General features: G+C 52.2%; 1 protein-coding gene across 6 annotated transcripts; it reads right to left on the reverse strand.

The window, feature by feature from the left end:
* Positions 1-644: 644 nt before the first annotated feature.
* RNF121 (ring finger protein 121) lies at positions 645-16,217 on the reverse strand. Of its 6 annotated transcripts, none has more exons than XM_058840184.1 (9): positions 15,968-16,217; positions 11,074-11,111; positions 8,656-8,797; positions 7,187-7,341; positions 6,599-6,706; positions 6,055-6,175; positions 3,934-4,067; positions 2,243-2,344; positions 645-1,936 (listed from the first exon to the last, which is right to left on the reverse strand). In XM_058840184.1, exons 1-9 carry the CDS (start codon positions 16,058-16,060, stop codon positions 1,816-1,818), a joined length of 1,014 nt encoding a protein of 337 aa, XP_058696167.1. In that variant the 5' UTR covers positions 16,061-16,217; the 3' UTR covers positions 645-1,815. The 6 variants fall into 6 exon arrangements, with proteins under 6 accessions (XP_058696167.1, XP_058696201.1, XP_058696175.1 ...); XM_058840218.1 differs by lacking the exon at positions 15,968-16,217 and adding an exon at positions 15,842-15,923 and having other exon boundaries at positions 645-1,950; positions 2,246-2,344; XM_058840192.1 differs by lacking the exon at positions 15,968-16,217 and adding an exon at positions 15,842-15,923.
* Between the last annotated feature and the right edge of the window lie 17 nt (positions 16,218-16,234).

Genomic DNA, 16,234 nt, shown 5'->3' on the forward strand with positions numbered 1-16,234 from the left:
GGCTTTAGTTCTTGGCTGTGGGAAGCCGTCTCCGTGTCCCACAGCAGTCCCCCACCCTCCCAGAGCCAGCCCCTTGACAGCAGACGTGGTTTCGACAACTCACTGGTGACAAAACCAGGGGCCAGCCCCCACACCCCACTCCCCAGCAGTGCCAAGTGTGGGAGCAACTGTGTGGGCACAGCAATAGGGCAGAAACAGCCACCTGAGTTACAGGCCCTGGTAAGGCTTGGAAAAAAGTCGCTAAACTCCCAATGAGTTTTATTATCCCTTCCCAGCACAGCAGGAAGGTGACAGGAACAGGAGTGTTATCTTAGAGACCTGGCAAGTGCAATCCATTCCCAGCCTCCTGCTGGGATGAGGCTAGTGTCTGCATCCTCCCTCCAGCAACCATGAGTGTCCAATGGGCAGTGATGAGCCAGAGGCAGCTCCCTTGGCAGCTGCCAGCTCCTCTGACACCTTTCTGCTCCCACCAACACTAACCAGCTTAGCTCTGGATGCTACAGGGTTAAAGAGGTGGGCAGGAAATGCAGATGGGTGCTTGGTCATCATCTACACAATACCCTTCCCCTGGGAGAGATGAAAGGAGGAATCATGGCCCTGCCCTGCTGCAGGGAAGACGATAAAGAAAAACCCAGGGCCGTGTCTCCGTTTCCAGGGCTCTTATTTCGGTGTTTGGCACAACACTGCAATGTGGTTTTACCCAAAAGAAAACTCAAGAGGATGCAGCATGGCACTGAGGCTCCCCAGGGGGAACACAGCCCACACAACACCCACAGCCATGCCACTGCTGTGGCCACTTCCCAAATCCCTTGAGCCAGGAGCTGTCTTGTAGCTCTCCACCAGACCCCAGTGCCCTCAGGGAATACGACTCAAGTCTCCATATGCCAAAATACCACCGCTGGCCCTGGGATTGGGGACTTTGCCCCCACCCACTACCAAAAATTGAGCCCAAAGCCACTCGCACCACCAGGACTTTGGCATGGCTCCTACCAGCATGGCCAGGAGAATGTCATGGAGTAATGCTGGGGCAGGGAAATGCCAGCACCAGCCCAACCTTCACTCCATCCCTTTTATTCCAGCGCCAAGAGCAATACCCAGTGAGGGCGGACCCGCGCCCTGGGGCAGGGGCACCCGCTCTTGGTGCTCTTGACTGTCACTGTTACCCAAAAGGGCACAGAGACGAACAGCACTGGCTCCACACCATGCCTTGGCTGACCCCCCCGGAGCAGTTAGGGGACACCGCAGGACTCCAGGGAGGAACACAGAAAATTTGGGAGCATATAAAAGGGTTCCCCGAGGCAGAGCCCACCATCACCATGCTGGAGGGCAGCCTGGTTCCTGCTGGCATACCCATGGTAAGCCGGGGGTAGCCAGGCGACCTTCCATCCCCTCTTTCAGGGTGCTAGGCTCTCCTCTGCAGCCCCCATATCCCATCCTCGCTGCCAGCAAGGCTGCTCCAGGGTGCTGGTGTTGGAGCTGGCAAAGCCTCAGCCTTTCTCCCTACGGCCTCCCCTAACAGAGTGGCAGGAGGGAGCTGGAGAACAGCCCCCAGCCCAAAGGGCAGCCCAGCAGGGCGCTGCACAGGGCAGGAGAGGTGCAGGGAAAGGGGACAAGCGTCTCTTTTTGGCTGCAATAGAAAGTTTTAAATATGCTCATTAAAATAACTTTTTAAAAAATCCTCCCCTAGCCCCAGCAGGAGGGGCCTCGATGTTGTTGTCCTTGAGGGTGGCCAAGGTCCTGAGAGGCGACGGAGCAAAGCCAGCATCCCCGGTGACAATGTCCTCTCGTGGTTCCGCGGCTCCCCACCACCTGCCCTTACTCCAGCCCCAGGATATAGTTGATTCCCTGGACCAGTCCAATGATCACTGGCTGCCAGGCCACCAAGTAGCGCAGCCAGTCCAGCAGCTGCCCGTACATGACGTGTGGCCTCTCCCAGCTGGGCAGGAAGGAGTTAAAGAGCCATGGGAACGGATGAGAGGAGCATAGCCCACCCAGAAGTGACCCAAAGGTGCCCCAAAGCAGGGACAGAGAACACAGGTATCCAGGGAGGGATGGACAAGCACCCAGGGAAGGACACACGAGTCCTCATGGAGACTTGCGTTGCTTGTGTTTTGCCGGGTCTCTGCCACAGCCGCATGCTGCAGCAACCTACCCAGGGTGCCAGGCAAGCCTCTTGCCCCTTGTGTGCTCTACCCACTGCTTCCCTTCCCAAAGTGCTGGCTCCCAGAAGGAGAAAGGATACGGATTACTGAACATCCTCTTGAGATCCACCTTCTCTTTGCAGTATGGACACGTCTGCTTCTTCCCAACAATGCACCAGCCCCGGATGCAGAACTCATGAAACCTGGGGATTGGCACGTTAAGGGGAACTGGAAGAAGAGGGGGATACATGGCTCAGTGTGGTGGAATCCACCAAGTCCAAGGAAGTTCTCACAGAGCCACGGAAACACCCTGCCATGTGAGAATGGTGTATTGCACAACCACAACCCTTTCCTAGAAGGTGCAGCAGCTTCCAGGGACAGCAGAAGGAGATCATGGGGCAGCAGAACAGAGCCAGGGTGGCAGCACAAAGGCCATGACCAATGCATGGGCACCAGGGAGATTGAAACTCTTCAGTGATGGTGCTCAAGCACTGAGGTTTGCACAGCCTAGGAGAGCTCTGTGAACTGCATGCATTTTGGAAGCCTTCTTGAAAGGCTTTCTGGAGATAAGCATTTAAGATACTTCTCTCTGAGTAAGGGTCTGACTTACAGGTGCCTGCTATGCTTTCTCACAAGGATTTGCACTACCTGAGCACAGAAGAAGTTACAGGAAACAGAGAAGGTATAGGAAAACATGAGGCAGCTGCAGCTGACTCTGACACACACAGGGCTGTCACTGAGCAAATAAACTTTCCCCAGAATATCTCTGCTGGTCAGACCGTGGAAGAATGCCAGAGAGCAGCAGCAACAGGAGTCACTTCCTTGTCAGCCCTGGAGCCATCAACGCAGGAGTGCCCAACCAGCTGTCACCCCTGAGGACCACCAGGGGCACCAACCAGCTCCTCTGGCAGCCACACCACCTCAAGCTGCTGCAGTCCCAGGCCCTTTCAGTGTCAGTCATAAATCTCCCCAACAGTTCCCAAGAGTTAAATTTAGGCTGCGAGTTTTACCAGCATGACCTTTGCTCAGACCCAGTTTGGAAACCACCTCGCAGGCAGCAACGCACACAGTGCCAGAGGACATCCCATCTCCACACTGAATCACCACAGGGAAAAAACCCTGACTTGCTGCCCCAGCTGGGGCTGAGCACCAACTAGGACTTCTAGTTTCAAAACCCACTTCCCATCAATCAGCTGACAGGAAGGACTGAGTGACTCGAGCACGCTGGAAACCCTGAGGGAGTTCTGGAGAAGGAGGAAGCTCCTGGACTGTGCCTAGCGCAGGAAGCAACCGGCAGTGCTGGACCAGGGGGGTCAGAAGTGTTTCCCCAAAACTCTTTCTTATAGACTTGCTGCAATGGGTTTCTGATGAGGGGCCAATGTGGCATGGAGCAGAGATGCCTCATGTCCTGACCTCACACCATCACTTTCCCCAGAACATCTGCCGGGGGCACTGCCAGGCAGAGGAGTCACAGCAGATTTGTCAAAAGCAGGTAAAAACTGAGGTGCAGCTCCATGCATGCTCATGCTGAGCAGAGGTAGCTGGGGAGGAGAAGGAAGAGGAAACAACTACTTGTAAGCGGCAACAAAGTAATTCCAGGGACACCTCTTCCCATGCCAAGTCAGTGATGACACAGGCACAGATCACATGCGAATTCAGCTGGACATCCCTGAGTCCCAGAACAGGCATTTCTTCACGGAGTGTGGGAGAAGCCATGGGGCAGGAGCTCCCTGCTGCCCACCCCAGCATGGGGCCAGTGAGGCAGGGAGCTGGCACCTGCAGAGAAGGATACACGTGGTTGCAGGAGAGGCGGTAGGTGTTCTCAATGATCCCTTCCTCATTGACATCCACGAAGATCTGCTGGCCACAGACGGCACAGACGCTGTCGGAGAGGTGCTTGGTGGGCATTCCTGAGGCACTGTAGAACTGAGCGAGGGCAGAGCAGAGGGAGAGCGGTGACAGGGGCAGGGCATGTGCCCCGCGCCCGCAGGGCACAGCTAAGCTCTAAAGAGGGCTGGGCTCAGCGCCCCAGGAGTCCAGCCTTGGTCTTTGGGGCTTAAAAACCTTGTTACAGGTCCAGCTGCAGGAAACAACTACAACAGGACAGCTGCTCAGTGATGCAGTGGCCCATCACACCCCAGCCCCATGTTGAGGGGTCACCCTCTTTGCTCCCCAACAGCCGGGTGGGTTTTCAGCTGCCTGCCAGAGCTGTACACCCAGGGCAGAGACTGAGGGAGACAGCAGGACAAGCAGGAGGTCACAGCTTTGGCCCAAAATGGCAACCTTGGGCTGCCAGTCAGATACGGCCCCCACCTCCAGCCCTTCAGGTACGTGACACTCATTCAGCAAAGTGCAGCGCAGCCACCCCTCTCCATTTCCAAGCCTGATGGCTCAGCACAGGCCTGACACAACACAGAGAGTGCGGGCACAAAACCAGGTCCCACACACTCCAGCTGTGAGGGGCCCCTCAGGATCATTGAATCAAACTCCCTGCTCCACCGCACTACCTAAAACTAAACCACATGACTAAGAGACTCTTCGGACTCTGGCAGACTTGATGACATGATCATGTCCCTGGGGAGCCTGTTCCCTCTGGGTAAATAATCCTTATCCTATGTCCATCCTGCACTTCCCCTGATTCATCTTCATTTCCTCATGGCTTATTGCTGGACAACCACCTCCCCTGGCCACACAGTGATGCTGTGCTTGATGCACCCCAGGCCACAGCTGGCCCCTTTTAGCTGCCAGGACACACTATTGACTCATATTCAACTTGCTGTCAACACAAACTCCCTAATCCCTTTCCACAGAGCTCTCTCCAGACTCTTGTTCTCAAATTTGTATTTATAACCAGGATTATACCATCCCAGGTGGGGAATCTGACACTTGCCCCTTTTAAATTTCACACAACTGGTGATTGCCCAGCTCTCATCTGTCCAGCTCTCTCTCCAAGGAGGTCACAACTCCTCCTGGTTTACTATCATCAACAAAACATGCCTCTGGAAGAGCCCTGGCACAGCTTTGCTTGGAGCATCCAACAGAGCCCTGAAAATCTAAGAGAGACTCAAGCTGTGCCAAGGTGTCCTAGTGTGGCAGGCCAGGGGCTGGAGCAGAACCTCAAGGAGCAGCATGAGAAAGCTCAGAAAAAAGGAAACACAAATTCCAAGACCCTAAACATCTACTGAAAAGAAGAAACATGACCTACTCCACTGGTGTCCTAGGTCATGTATTTCTGGTGAAGTGGGTTATTTTGATACCAGGTGAGTGGGCTACAGATTTTAGGCCACTGCGTCCTTTGTCCACAGGGACAGCTAAAGTTATAGCAGGTACAAGGAATGAAGCCCACAGTGTGAATCCTTCCCTGGTGGCTGCAGGTCACAAGTTAATACTAGCACAGTGGTGTCAGAAATGGGAGTGTTTATTGGCACTGGAGATTTTAAAGGCACAGGAAAATAAATATTTGTCAGTTGAGCAGGGCTAAACAGATCATTCCACTTCTCCATAGAATCAGAGAATGGCTTGGGTTGCAAGGGACCTTGAAGATCATCCAGTTCCAACCTCTTTCAGGGGCAGGGACACCTTCCACTAATCCCGGTTGTTACAAACCCCATCCAATCTGGCCTGGAACACTTCCAGGGGATGGGGCAGCCACAGCTTCTCTGGGGAATCTGTGCCAATGTCTCACCACCCTCACATGGAAGAACTTCTCATCCTGGAGATGGGACCCTGCAGAGGCTGTGCTCTTGAAGAAGGATCTCAGAGCAACTCCTGTTACATTAGATCCTGGAACCCTCCCTTGAGATGGGGAATTTCCATTTGAGGGAAGCCAAAGCTGCTACTGAGACCAACATGTTTCAGGCCTCCTGATATGGGGCACAACCCTGGCCTGGGGGACAGTCCATCATGAACTCACCCCAATGGTTGAAGCCATGTAATCTGCACACATCTCAGCAAAGTCCCGTTCCAGCACTCCGTAGTAAAGACCGTAGAAGAGGAGGGAGATGCCAAAGTCCATTGCATCCTCTGGTTTGATTCTACAACAGAAAAACCATCAACACAGTTTTTTTGAGAGCACTCTAACCACATTCCAGAGAACGTATTATTCCAGAGAAGTAGTTGATCTTTCTAACGATGAAGCTGTTTTGGGCTAAAGTCCTCTGCCACCACCCATGGACTGGCTGCTTCTTGCAGTATAGCAAAAAAAATGCTGCCCCCAGGCTGAACACCACAGAACTGTGGGAGCTGCCAACAAATGAGCTGGAAGGAGGGCTCTCCAGCAACCTGGACCAGTTCATTTACCAGTCCCTTACCTGTGATCCTCCACAGAGTGAAAGGACACCCCAATAGTCTCTTTGGCCCTATTAATCCAGATTGCCAAATAAACTGTTTTTCCAGAGTAATAGCCAAAGGTGTTCCACCCCATTGCCCCAGGAGTGGGTGCTGGAAGATTCACTCACCTGAATAATAAGTTAAGACCAAAAAGCGTAAACATGACAGCCATGTACCCCACGATCCCAGTAGCATAGCTAATCTTGTATATTAGTAGAAACCATTTATAAACCAGCCTGTAAAGAATTAAAACAAGGAATTTAATGACTTCATTTTTCCTGAATCAAAGTGTGCCAATCATCTGAAGAGTTTTATTTTTCACACCTGTTGTGTTTTTGCAGACACTTCACCTACCCCTACATATGGGCAAGAGCTTTACATTCCTAATTCAACCTGTCACAGGCTGCTCACAGTCTTGACTTGAGAAACCTCATGATCTCCAAAGGCCATAAGGAAGTATGCTGCATGCTGGGAATGCATCCTCAGGAGAGGACATCAGTCCACCTGGAATCTACCTTTCCACCCCCCACCCAGGTACCAAGTATATTGGGCTGGCTGCCAGCAGTCAGTTAAGTGCATCACACCCTTTCACATGTGCAGGGCTCTCACACTCCCAGGGTGCAAACCTTAAGGCACATCTGTAGCAGGGAATTTGGAAAGATCCTTGTAATGGTTACCCTGGGGCTGAGGAGTTTCCCCAGGAACAGCAGACAAACCTGGGTGTTGTCTGTACCAGAGGCTTTCGAGTTGCCCGGAAGGTGACAAAAGCTGTGACTGCTGAGAAGAGCACCCAGATCACCAGGAACCGCCACCAGTTCAGCTTGATAGTGAAATACAGAGGCACTACCCACATCTGGAAGAGGGTCACCATCTGCAGGAACAGAGAAAAGGCATTTGGAGCTGGTTCTCTGCTCCTCAGACATCAGCCTGAAACACCCTGTCAGCTGTGACAGCTATTCCCCTGCCTGCATCAAATGGCCCTGAATTACACCAGGAACATGGGGAGGTTTGACCTCTGGCACCTAAATAAGAGCTCAAAGCTCAGTGCATGAGTCAGATAGGGAGCAACTGAGGGAGCTGGGGAGGCTCAGACTGGAGAAAAGGAAGCTCAGGGGGCACTTTACTGCTCTCTGTATCTACCTAAGGTTATAGCCAAGTGGGGCTCATTCTGTGCTCCCAGGAAACAAGTGAACGGACATAAGAAAAGGCCTCAAGTTTTGTTAGAGGAGGTTAAGGTTGCATACTGGGAAAATTTCTTCCCAGAAAGGGTGGTGAAACCCCGGCACAGGCTGCCTGAGGCAGTGATGGAGTCACCATCTCTGGAGGGATTTCAAAGCTGAGTGGATGTGGCACTTGGGGACATGGGTTAGGGCAGGGCTTGGCAGTGCAGGAGGAACGGTTGGACTCAATGATCTCAGAGGGCTTTTCCAACCCAAAGAGTTCAGTGATTTTGTGAGGGAGTCAGAGGCAGCAGCCACGTGATTTTTGGTAGCAGAAGGTACAGCTGGCAGGAGAATGCAGAGGAATCATCTCCAGAGGAATGTGTGGGAGATGATCCACACAACCAGTTGTGGTAAGGCAGCTACATAAACCTTTGTCTTCCCAGCATCCCAAGGCTGCAAGCACAGATGTCTCAGACAGGTATTACACAAGGCAGGAAGGTTTTGGCTCATCTCTGCACTACAGCCTATTCCCAAAAGGATCTACAGCTGTGCAGCTGAGCTCCCACAGTGCTGCTGGAGGGAAACAGGCAAACAGGTTTGGTTTGAAGTTCACAGAGAACTACAGGTACTACCTGGAAACATTAAGAGTGCTGCAGGAACCATCAAACCCAAGCTGCCAGCAGCAAGAAGCCCCCGTTGCTTCCAAGGAATCACCCACAAAATGCAGCTTCCCTCAGGACAACCCCCAACTTGCTTGTCAACCCCTGATGTTAAAGCACTATGTCACACCGAGTTATTTGCATCACTTCCAACAGAAACCTGAGGCCTTCAGGTTCATCCATCCTCATCCCTAGCCAGAATCCCCCACGTGCTGGGAGAAACAAGGCAGTGCTGGGAAAACAAGGGAATCACATCACCAGACAATGGGAAAACCAGGAAGGCTTTTCTCATCAGCAAAAGGAGGGCATGGCTCAACACTCACATCCAGCCTCGGAGGCAGAACGGCTGTGGGGGCAACTCACATTGTAGGAGCGAGGGTGCCGCTGCTTCCACTGAACCAGGAGGAGCTGTGCCACCACGAGTGTGGCGATGAGGATGAGAACCATTTCGGCATGCATCGCCTCGTGGCCACGGTGCTTGGCGTGCATCCGTACGTGCTCCACCCTGCAACAACCAGGAAAAGGCGGCTGAAGAGCACACCAGCACAGACTGCACGCTGGGGTAAAAGCACCTCAGGAGAGCCAGGAACACCAGATGGAACAACAGCACTAAGAAGAACTGTCTTTGTGAACAATCCAGAGGGGAAGGGACAAAAGGCTGCTCTGGGAGCAGCTCATTTCTACGCTGTGAAAGCCAAGAGCAACACTTTGCCCACCTGAGCATGAAGGAGGTGGAGAACTCCCACTCATTCCATACCGCTACTAATGAACATGGAGTGCACAGGTGACATAACTTGCAACCCCAGAATGGGCAAGGTTACATGGGACCACCAGTGGGGTCATCTCTCTCAATCTTCCTGATCAGGCAGCGTCTTCCTAGAGCACATTGCAGCTGTTTGACTCGGAGCATGTGCTAATTCTCCATACCAAACCCTCAGCCCAGTTTTGGAACCACTAACACTGTTCTCTCTTTGGTCCAGCAAGGGAAAGGCTGGAAGGGTCAGGGTGGAGAGTAGGGGGAAAGAGCTGACATCTGGCAAAACCCCCAAACCCCAGCAAATTGCTTCTCTCCACCCTGAACATTTTGAAACAAGTGATCTCCAGCCTGATACTTGCCAGACACCTGGGGTTTTTTGCCCATCTTGTGCTGTTTGACCAAAAACGAGGTGGAATTAAGAGCTGTGACATCCTTATGTCTTGGTCTCTAGGTGATAATACTGTTCAAGAAGTCTGAGGAAAGAAAAAATCCAAACCTAACAAATAGGCCAAATTCTCTGATTTTAAGTTGTTCTCTAGAAACTAACACAGAATCACAAAATCAGGTTGGAAGGCACCACAGTGGGTCATCTGGTCCAACCTCCCTGCTCAGGCAGGATCATCCTAGAGCACACAGCACAGGATTATGTCCAGATGGTTCTGGAAGATCTCCAGTGAGGGGGATTCCACAACCTTTCTGAGCAATCTGTTCTAGTGCTCAGTTACTGCACAGGAAAGAAGTTCTTCCTCACGTTCAGATGGAATTTCCTGTGCATCTCTTTCTGCCTGTGGCCTCTTGTCCCATTGCTGGGCCCCACTGAGCAGAGCCTGGTCCTTCCTCTGATCCCTCCCTGCAGGCACTGACAGACATTGATGAGGTCCCCTCTCAGTCATCTCCTCTTGAGGCTGAACAGTCCCAGCTCCCTCAGCCTTTCCTCATAAGAGATGCTCCAGTCCCTTCATCATCTCTGTAAGCTCCACTGGAGCTGCTCCAGGAGCTCCACGTCCCTCCTGTCCTGAGGAGCCCAGCACTGGACACAGCACTCCAGAGGTGCCTCATCAGGGCTGAGTAAAGGAGCAGGATCACCTCCTTTGACTTGCTGGCAATGCTATTCCCAGTGCATCCCAGGATCCCATTGGCCTCCTTGGCCCACAGGGTACTGCTGGCTCAGGGACAGTTTGTTCTCCACCAGGACCCTCAGGTCCTTCTCCATAAAGCTGCTCCAGCAAGTTGGCCCCCAGTCAGTGCTGGGGTGATACTGAGAGTCCATTCTGACCATGATTTTCAATTAACATCTGGATTAAATTGGTTCAGCTAAGGGCAAAAGAGGAATTTTTCAGGCCCCTTACTGTAAGACAGACATTGAAGGGCTGGAGGGTGTCCAGAGAAGGGTAGAAGAGCTGGAGAAGGGTCAAAAGCACAAGTCTGCTGAGAAATGGCTGAGGGAGCTGGGGACACTCAGCCTGGGAAAAGGAGGCTCGACAGGGGATCTTTTTGCTCTCTACACAGGAGGGTGGACCCAGGCAGGGGTTGGGCTCTTCTTCCAGGTAACAAGTGATAGGACAAGAGAAAATGGTCTCAGGTAGTGCCAGGGAAGGTTTAGGATGGATACTGGGAAAATTTCTACACAGAAGGGCAGTCCAGCCCAGGCACAGGCTGCCCAGGGCAGTGGTGGAGGGATCCCTGGAGAGATTTAACAGACATGTAGATGTGGCACCTGGGGACATGGTTTAGTGGTGTTTAGCACTCAGCATTGCTGAGGGAATGGTTGGACACTATGATCTCAGATGCACCACAACCTAACTATTTAGTTTTGCAATCTAAACTATTCTGTGATTCTATACGCAGCAGCAGTTTGAAAGAAAAAAAAAATAATATTGCCTTTTAAGACAATACTTCCCCCATCAAAAAATGGTGACCCTTTCCTGCCCCGCTGTAGCCACAGGCTGTGCTGCTGGTAGCTCTGGTCAGTAGCAGGAGCTCAGTTGAGCTGTATGATCCAAATCAGCTCCCAAAACACTCACCTCCATCTCTCCTCTGGGGACAAGTGTGAAAGATCGACCTAGGGAGGGAAAAAAAATCACTCATGAAAACAGCTGCTGGGAAGCTCTGGATTCAGATGCTTTAAATAAGAAACCTCAACATGCCCACAGTGTCAGCAGAGCCCGGAGCTGTCCTTCACCTTCCCAGGAAAAGCAGTGACTCCCCCTGCTCCTCCACCACTTACACTTCCATATTTTATTGGAGCTGAGGCTCTGTCCACCATTCCATGTAACCAGAATTAGAGAACTGGCTTAAATCCCCCATTCACAACGCAGCCAGGTGTCTCAGGGCACAGAGTGGTGATCCCAGTGAAGCCAATGCTCCCACCAGTGGTAGGAGTCCAAAATCCCATTAGGCTGCAGGACAGCAGACAGTATGTCACACACCAGCAACAAATTTCAAGAAGATTTCAAAATCACACTGAAAGAAAGATTTAGGCCTTGCTTTGCTGAAGTAATTGGAAGTTCCTCCCAAACACCACAGGCAGGAACTACTGAGAGCAAGGGGAGCTGCTGCTATTAGTGATGATTGACAGAGGATACTTGTATCCCATCTTCTCCAGTAAGATTCACAGAAGTGTGAATACTCTCACTTTTGTACAGGGGAGGAGTAAGGGGAGCTTCAACATTCTGCTTTCACCTGGAGCTTTATATAGAATCATAGAACCACAGAATGCTTTGCCTTGGAGAGACCTTAAAGCTCATTTTACTCCAACCCTCCTCCCATGGGGACGCCTCCACTGGACCAGGTTGCTCCAAGCACCATCCAACCTGCCCTTGAACACCTCCAGGGATGGGGAGTTCACAGCTTCTCTGGGCAAAACTTTTCCTTGAAATCTTCACCTAACTGCTGAGGAGCCTCCAGCACCGGCCATGTCCCCACATGGGCTCACTGACCAGGCAGCATGCCCTGACCCATGGCACTGGGGAGGGAATCCCACAGCTCTTCCCACCACCTTTTCTTGGTGAGACACAAACTCAGATTAAATCAAGAGCAGCTCATCTGGGCTGGGAACATACATGTGGGGTTTACAAATCCTCACAGTGCTGGAGACACTCCAGTATTGCAGAGGTGTTGGCGATGAAGGTTGGAAACAAGCCATAGCACGGACTGTTACCACTCCTTCCTGCACACACCGGAGATGTGTACACAGGAACAAGCTCCACCTCACCCCACTGGGTACAGGGCCACAGGCTTGGATCCAACCTTTATGCTGGGGCTCTCCCCGGGCTGGTGCAGCAGTCACCTCACCTGCCTGGTCACCACCAGCACCCCTCACGTGTCTCCCAGGCAGCAGCTCTGGTCACAGCCAGGTTCAGCTGAGGATGCACAGCTGTCTCGTTTCCTCTGTGGCACCTAATTATAACCCAGGGTGAGGGGTAGGGAAAAACCCACCATAGCAATGTATCTGCCTGACAGGGAATATCTGCTGAGCTTCACCCCAGAGTAACACCTGTGAGAAATTCAGCCCTTGAGAATCAAGTGTTTCTTCAGGACTTAGATGCAAAATCTAAAGCTATGAAAGTCCTTGTTGGAGCTTGTTGGCTTGCATCAGAAGCTGAGGGAAGGTGGTGACAACCTGACACCAAGAAGGGTGTTTGTATCAACCAAATTCCCTGAGAACCTCTGTTCCTAAAGCAGCCATGTCCAGATCCATCAGTTCAGTAGCTGAAATGTAATTTGGAGCAAGAACTGCTCCAAATAAATAGGAAAAAATGAGATTTTAGAATGTTTTCTAGTCACTGCGCACAGGAGAAGCTGAGAAAGCCCTAGTGCTTGTTGGATCCAGCACAGGTCAATCCCTATACACGCTCTGGGAGTCACCCAGGTGCTCCCACTGCCTCCCCCCACAAGACCCCCACTCCTCCCAGGCTCTGCCCCCACGCTTGCTGGATGAAGACGTTTGACAAGCACCTTCCAACCACAGCAATAATTTCCATTCCTATACAGTGGCTCAGCTCACTCCTCTGGACCACACCGGCAGCTGCTCCATCCACAGTGTTGGTTCCATCTTAGAGACTGGGATATTTACCAGCCTCTTTCCTTCGGCATCTTCCCTGAATCTCCAGATTCTTCCAGCAAATGCGTTTAAGTTACCTCAGCCCCAAACTCAATGGAAATACGGCTGGCATTTCTCAGAGTGGGCTTCTTCTGAGCCGTACTCCCAAGCCAACCAGAGATCCATGGCACAGTTTTCTCTCAATTACAAGAACTGAGCTTCACCAGATTCCCCAGAGCTCAAAACTCCTGAAATAACTTTATTAAGGGGGGGGGCAGGACGCGACAGAAGGGATGTTGGGAGGGATCTGATGACTGTCAGACAGGACTTGGCAGAGCAGCCACCCTGAGTCAGATCTTCCAGTTAACCCCTCCCTTATCTGCACACTCTCTTAGCACACAGATTTTGGGTAGGGGCTAAAAATGTACAGCAATGGTGAAGGAAGCACCTGCTCTTGCTAGTAAACATTTATTCCACTTCTAGTTTGGGGTTGTCTGATTTTAACATGCAGTTTTTGAGTCTTTTGGGTCTCTTTCTAACCCCAAGAGCTAGGTAAAAGAACCTCAACTCCAAAATCTCCCTTTTCCAAGAGGGGTTTTACAAGAACATTTAGGGTGACTGAAGCAGCTGAAGATCAGCTCTACTGAGTGTCAAGCACCAGCCTACTCCTCTTTCAGCATTCTCCAGCTACCATATCAGCACAGGGCCAACGTGCAACCAATTACAGCTCTTAGACAAACTTTTTGTTTAAAAAAAAAGGAATTAACAAAAATTATTCTTCTCTCTGTCTCCTCTGTAGCCCACGATCCTCTCAAAAACCTCAGCCTCCTCCGGGTGACAACTAGGAGGAACTGGCTATCTAGGACTAAAGTCTAATCCTCTCCTTGGACATGGTACCATGGCCTTTGAAAGAACCTTGTGCCACTCCCTGGTTTTCTGCAGAGGCTGATGTCCCAAAGCCTCCACAAACCTGTGATCTCCACCACTGAGACAGTCACAGAATAACCCCCTCTAGAAAAACACAAAGGCCTTTGATACAGATAACATGCTGGATCCACACGTTCCTCACAGCCCAGGGGGCTGGGAGGATCTCCAGGCAAACATACACACCACTGTGAGCTGCCTGTAATCTACTTATGCTCTAAATCATCAAAGGAGGCAAGAAGAATGCCTTGAGGATGGAGAATAAGCAGCTGCTGATTTCAGTTCAAAGCTCCAGAGCAACTGACAGCCCTGATCTCACCTTTCCCATTGTCCCAACCTCAGTCTTTGTCTCCCAGCACCTACCAGGAATAACGTGAAATAAGGGGAAGATACATCTCCACAGCACTGTAAATACAATCAAGGCAGGTTGGGACGAGGCATATTCTTTGGTGAAACTCTGAAGAGATTTTGGAATCTCAATTCTGCATTTTTTCTGCTCATAAGACACAGGAACAAGGAGCAGGGGGCAGAAGTGTCCCAACTGATCAAACATTTGGATAACTGGAATTAAACCACCGCCAGGCAGAGCCAGGGCCATGGAACACTCAGCTTTATTCTGGCGGAATGTTAAACTGCTTCCTGGTCCCCACCATGAGTGGCACCTCAGCAACCTGCTCCCTTCAAAGAGCTGCCAAGACCTTAGAACAACAGACGTAGATAGGTTTTGTACCAACATTTTGTGGAATCACAGGGATAAGAACAATCCTATATGCACCTCATCATTCGCTGCCTCCTTGCGATGCCCTCTCTGACGGCCCACGATGGAATGAAAAGCAGGAATTTTACTTCTGAGATTTGGATCTTCCACATTTTCACATACCAAGTCACCAAGGAATATCTTAAAATATAACCAGTAGTAACTCAAGAGTGACTGACCTGTGGTTTAATCCTCCTATCACCCCATTGCACCACTCCCCAACAGCAACACAGGGCACAGGGAGGAAGTACAAGCTCCCACAGCTCAGCCATACACTAGAGCATCTCCACAACTTGGCCCTGCCAGAAATCTTCTCCAAAACAACCATCGGCATCTGAGAATTTTTAAGCCACACCACCAGCTCTTGAGCGAAGGCACAAAGAAGTACCTGACTGTACCAGCTAAGGGACTTATGACCTCTGTGCTGCTGCTCCCACAGTGCAGACAGGATGGAACCAAGTTCTTGCAGTTGTCTACAAGTGCAAGAAAAACTTCCAAGCATGAAGCACAGGTGAAGAGCCACTGAAAAGCCCAGGGCAGCAGTGCTGGAAAGTGGCACGCACACTGTGACAGACCCACCCACCCTGCTCCCAATTCCACCTTTCCAAACACATTTGTTTTCCAGTTTTGTCATTTTTGATCCCCAGGAACATTTAAAAGCCAGTACGGGAACAACAGCTGAGCCTCCATCCCTTTCCTCCTGCCCCCAGGGCCCACACCGTCCCCTGCCCAAGGGGCCCTCCGAAGCTCCCAGTGTCACCCTGCCCCGGGACCCTCAATGTCCTCCTACACCAAGGATCTTCCCCAGCCCTAACACTCTCCGCACCAACTTGTCCCAAAGGCCCACGAGCTCAGAGTGACCCAGAGCCGCCGCCATCCCATTCCAGGGACCCTCCGAGCTCCAGCGCACATCCCTACCCCGCGCCCCCAGACCCCGCGTCCCCCAGGCCCCGGGTCCGCCGCGGCTCCCCTTCACAGAGCACCCCACAGCGCTGGAGCTCCCCGCCCCGCAGCCCCTGCCCTAGCCGGTTCCCCCTAGCCCGGCCCCCGCCGGCCCCGTCCCCCGCACCTCCTCCACCTCACGCTCAACGGGGCCGCCAACCTCCACCTCCAGCACAGCCGCCATCTTGCCCCGCCCCCCAAGTGGCCAGCTCCTTCCGTCGCCGTTCACCAATCATCGAGCAAGCTGCCGCACCTCGGGCCAATCGCTGGGCTCGGCGCTACCCCGGCGGCCAATCAGGACAGGGGAGGAGTGGAACTGCTGCCAGACGCGCCATTTCGGGCGCATGAAAACGGTGAGCTGTCACAGCTAGGGACCGACTCCTATTTCTGAGCCCGAAGCGGGACGTGGAACCCCCGCCAGCAGCACCGACAGTACCAGCCACCTAGCACCACGGTACCGGCAGTGTCAGCGCTGCCGGGCCTCCCCCTGCCCCCGCCCGCCTCTCTCCGGCACCGCCTC

This window comes from Poecile atricapillus, chromosome 1, assembly GCF_030490865.1.
Source record: "Poecile atricapillus isolate bPoeAtr1 chromosome 1, bPoeAtr1.hap1, whole genome shotgun sequence".
NCBI lineage: Eukaryota > Metazoa > Chordata > Aves > Passeriformes > Paridae > Poecile > Poecile atricapillus.

Coding starts and splice junctions, on each gene's coding strand:
- RNF121 (XM_058840178.1), bottom strand. CDS start 15,274: ATGCTTGGAAGTTTTTCTTGCACTTGTAGACAACTGCAAGAACTTGGT. Junction 7,342..8,655: donor GGCACCCTCGCTCCTACAAT/GTGAGTTGCCCC, acceptor CTGTTCCTGCAG/ATGGTGACCCTCTTCCAGAT. Junction 6,707..7,186: donor CTGGTACAGACAACACCCAG/GTTTGTCTGCTG, acceptor AATTCTTTACAG/GCTGGTTTATAAATGGTTTC.